This window comes from Nicotiana attenuata, chromosome 11, assembly GCF_001879085.1.
Source record: "Nicotiana attenuata strain UT chromosome 11, NIATTr2, whole genome shotgun sequence".
Lineage (NCBI taxonomy): Eukaryota > Viridiplantae > Streptophyta > Magnoliopsida > Solanales > Solanaceae > Nicotiana > Nicotiana attenuata.
This window is the reverse complement of record NC_031999.1, coordinates 18,040,706-18,045,648: the sequence shown is the minus strand read 5'-3', so window position 1 is coordinate 18,045,648 and position 4,943 is coordinate 18,040,706. Positions and strand designations below refer to the sequence as shown.

Sequence of the window (4,943 nt, the reverse complement as noted above, 5' to 3'; positions counted from 1 at the left end):
AAGACCTCGTTCCTCGCCGCACTCAGCAATGGTCGTGGTCGTCCAAATTTGGACCTATACAATTACGACAAATGGTTGAGTGATAATTTGTATAAGCAAATGGATAGTAATGAGTTGCTATAACCCAACACGATTATTATTATTTTTTCGGATACTAGCGATTATTATTTTCTTGCTATACCCAACATGATTATTATTATATACTGCTAGTTCTTGACAATTTTTTGGGGGAGGGAGGCGTGAGAAAGAGGGGGTAAAAAATAGGTTTTGAGATAACAATACAATACGATACAATGGATAACAATCATCCAAACAAGCTACTATATAAGTATATACACACATGCAGAATAAGATCACATATTGCGCATTTACCATTTTGAATTTTTGAAATTGGATTTATGCTTTATACTTAAGTGAATAGGAAATTTGTAGATGGAAGGCTGAAAATTATTCAGAAATCAAGTAAATTCGTCTTCTTGCACTTGAAAGAATACAACTATTGTATATATATCTGCAACATCCTGGGTTTAATTTTAAAATAGATGGTGCCTTCACTTGCAAGTGTTGCCACCATCTTGACCCAAATCATATAGGAGTATCAAAAAAGAAACTATTAATTAAAACAAATTGGGGGAACATCACTAAAATATTAAAAGTAATTTCTGTATGTTGTGAATTTTGTTCTAAGGTGCTGTCAAGTGTTAACAGATAGGTAGATCAAGTGGAGGCTCCTCCAATGCTTCCAATTCAGTAACTCCATTTTCGACGAGGAAAGCCATGGCCAAACCCCAAGTAATATGCACATCCAAGTGACAATGCATTATCCAAACTCCTGTTTAACCAAAATTGTTAAGTCCAACAATTTATGACATGTTATACAAAAAAGATTCAACATTTTCTATCTTCTCACCTGGATTATCAGCGACGAATCTAATAACAGACCATCCATTAACTGGTACACTTGCAGTATTACGAAGAGGGGGATCAACAAGGTTGAATTTAGCTGTATCAGTTTGTGGATTGAAATTCCCAAATCCTTCAGCAAGAATGTAAAAATCATAACCGTGAAGATGAATTGGGTGATTTTCAGCTGTGAATATACTAGTCCCCTGTAACACAATCTGCACTCTCGCACCATATTTTAACTTGTATAATTTAGTTGCTGAAATAGGTTGCCAGAGTGACCTGCTCACGTTCCCTGTGTAATCGAATTTAACTGGTGGGACTGCTGGAAAATCAGTTGAGAAAACTCCAGGTATCCCCTGCTGATGTGCTTGAAGTAGGGAGAAATTGGATGGTAGCACAAATGACACGTTGTTCATACTAGCAGTGAATCGCGTTCCATTTGGACCTTGACAGCTGCTGGAGCTTGCTCCTGCAGGGCAATTATTGAGTCCTAATCCAACTGTGAAGAACAGATTTTCGTCGATTTTAGTTGGGACTTCGACTTTTCTTGCGCTCCTGAAACTGGATGTGAAGGTAGTGGCGGTAGCAGTGTCGTTAAATGCGGGCAGAGATGGGAGAACGGGATTGATTATGACACCTTTGGCAGGGCAAGGAGCAGCTTTGTATTCTAGTATGGCTGTGGTGGTGGTATTGTCAAAGGGTGCACCTTGAGCACTTGCATAGGCACGCGCAGCCATGTAATATCGGGCCGGTGGTTGGTTTGCTGTGATGAGGACATCAGTAGTTTGGCCTGGTCCAAGCATAATGACTGATGTGGTGAAAGGTTTAACATAAGATGCATCTGCTCCAACAACAGTGAACTTGTGGTTGGCTACTTTGAAGAAAAGTTGTTGGTTGAGTCCAGCGTTGATGACTCGAAGGAGGTTCGTCTCACCTGAGTCCACATGGACTATAGTAGTATCTGCATAAGAATTTAAGTTATATATACTGACAGTCTAAAAATTATCAGTCTTTATATTTTTTATGTGTACACTCACCTTGACTAGAACACTTGTAAAGATCACCTGGTTGACCATTGATTGTGTAAGCATCAGATACATTAGGCGCTGCGCCCGTTCGCGTGGCTTGTCGAATAACGTCAATGGGGTTTGCATCCCACCACTCACCTAATCACCATTGCCCAAATCATTATTATTTCAAGAAAGCTTCTAAAATAACCATAAAATTCACAAAATAGTAGTACCAAGAAGAATGGGTGTTTCTCTTTTGGGCTTAGGAAAAGGGTAGGAAGTTCCTTGTTTAGGGTGAATAACTAAGGCTCCATAAACAGTGGCTCTGAGCCATGAGCTGTGGGCGTGCCACCAAAGTGTGCCTTCTTGTCCTTGAATTGTAAACCTATAAGTGTAACTCCCTCCTGGTCTTATTGGACATTGAGTAATAAACTCTGGTCCATCGGCCCATGCTGTTCTCATTTGCCTCACCCCATGCCTAATTTTCATATGCAAAAGACAAAATCAATTAAGGAAGATACGAAAAGGGAGGATTTAAGTTATATATATATATATATATATATATATATATATATAGATAATTTATATTACTATATAAGATCTTTCACGTTTTGCATGCATGAAGTAGTTACCAATGAATGGTGACATTATACTGAGCTCTATTCACAACTTTGACAACTAGAGTATCTCCATTGTTCACTTCCAATGTTGGTCCAGGAAATTGTCCATTCACTGTTATGGTGCTGTGCGTATTGCACAGCCTCTTTACTGGCGTTGCTTGAATCTGTTGCAACACAAAAACAGAGGTCAGTCTAGCTCCTATAGTTTAAATTTTTCTAAATGTTAGCAAAATGACAAAAGAGGGGATGGATATATAACATACAACAAAGTCGTGGTTGTGGATTTTAGCTTTTGCTAAAGACACAGCATTTGCAAAAAGAAACAAAATGGTATAGATTAACAAAGAGCGCAAAGGGTTGGCAATGCTCATGTTGAAGGCCTGCATTGTTTTTTCTTCTTTTTCTTTAGTAGGAACACTTTCTAGTGTAAGAGTAGATAGTTTATGTTTGTGAAAAAATAGAGAGTTGAGGCTTTAGTTTTATAGGAGAAGAAGAAGAGAGAGAGGGTGGTTTAAGTTTGGCAGATTAGGTTTTGATTAAGCATGAAGGTCAGATTATGGGGCAAAACTAGATCAACTCTGTAGAAAGAGTTGGGTGCACCAACTTATTAGCCTATCAACCTGCAGAAATTTCTTCAAAAGTCTCTATTTTGAGGTTAATAATGGTATTTTAGATTTCAAGGAAATAGTAGGAGTAATTTTTATGGTTGCTTTACAATAATATTAATGTTCTTTTTTCTTCTTCAAATGGTAGTTACTTGTTATTATATTATAAATATGTGCCGCGTAAATTGCACGGATTAAAGAGACAACTTCTTTCCTAAATTAATAGTGTGATCAAAACTGGTCAAACCAATTAATCTACTACTATAGCGTAAAAAGGACACAATTAAACACCCCCGGGCCTAATCGGCTTAAAGTATGTATATTTTGATATATATCGCCTCACATTTGGCTCATGTCTCAAAGATTTGAGATGTATAATATAATAATTTGTGTTAATTTGTGGTATGTCTATGTGTAGGAATCATTCAGATGCAATTTGGGACGAAATGGCGCGAATTAGAGCGAAATTGGGAAGAAAAAGCAAAAATTAAAATTTGAGGGCCACATCCAACGTGGGGCGCTGGCTGTGGCGCAATTTACAGAATGCTAAATATTTTGGGCGCCAGGGCCAGCGCCCCACGCTGCCTTGGATGCTCGGAACGCAAAGTTGTCCTGTTTCGACTAGGACTCGGTTATTTTAACCCTAAGACACCCCAACTGATATAAAAGCCAACCTAAACCTATTTTGAAGTGGGAAACGTGACTTTGAGAGGAGAACAAAAGAGCCAAACGCTTGGGAGCGCGGATTTGATCAATTCTTCTATTCCTTTTCTAGTACTCATTGATTTTATGTTGTAAAACCTTATTTTTGATGATTGTATGAACATGAGTGGCTAGAAACCCTATTGTCTAGGGTCATGGGTGAAACATGAATGTTGATGTTTGAAGTTTAATTTGACGAAGTTGATTTTATTATATTGGGTTGTTTATTTAATTTTGTTTTTAATTATTTTGCTGAGTAGCTAACAGTAAAATACTATCTACGAATCTAGAGTTGAACTCGAAAGTGGGAACTCTATATTGCATATAGAATTAAATAGAGCAAGTTCTTGAACCTGGGCATCGGGGAACGGATTCGCAATTAGGATAGACATATACCTAATTGCCTTGCTTGGTTGAAATACAGGAATTGTAAATGCATTCTTGTTAATCTTAATTCCATAGACATATAGGCATTAAGTTAACTTGAATAGGCGAGTAAGGACTTGACAGATTCGTATGAGTAATATCAACCCTGTCAATCAACAATTCAGATAAATCAATTAGTCATTTTAAGCCAAGAACGCAACATGATTGTTAGCTAACCCGTGACCCTGGAATATCCTCTCCCACTGATTGTTATTTAAAATTGCTATTTATTTCGGTTGATTTCTAGTTAATTCAGTGCTTGATAATTTAGGTAGTAAATTAGTCACTTCTATATTTTGTGAGAAATCTCTTGAATCGATAATTTAATTGAGTTTGAATCAGTCAAAAGTTATTCATAAGTTTTCGTGGGAACGATACTCTACTTACTACTCTATTACTTGACGACCATGTATACTTGCGTGAATGTGTTTGGTCGCAACAAGTTTTTGGCGCCGTTGCCGGGGACGTAGAAATTAGCTACTTGACTGACTTAAGCTTTTATTAGTTATTTGTTCAAGTTTTAATTTTCAGTTTACCTTGTTTGTGTTAACATAGGCTCTTCTTGAATGCGGAAGAGTAGAAGCGCAAACAATCTCCTTCCTCTTGATCCTGAAATTAAACGAACACTTCACAAAGTGAGGAGGGAAGTCGAAGCTAGAACTAGAATATAAAGA

General features: G+C 37.4%; 1 protein-coding gene across 1 annotated transcript; it reads right to left on the bottom strand.

Moving 5' to 3' along the window:
• Positions 448-2,982, bottom strand: LOC109234200 (laccase-12-like). Its single transcript, XM_019400080.1, has 6 exons — positions 2,800-2,982; positions 2,549-2,700; positions 2,150-2,394; positions 1,944-2,072; positions 911-1,867; positions 448-832 (listed from the first exon to the last, which is right to left on the bottom strand). Exons 1-6 carry the CDS (start codon positions 2,920-2,922, stop codon positions 702-704), a joined length of 1,737 nt encoding a protein of 578 aa, XP_019255625.1. The 5' UTR covers positions 2,923-2,982; the 3' UTR covers positions 448-701.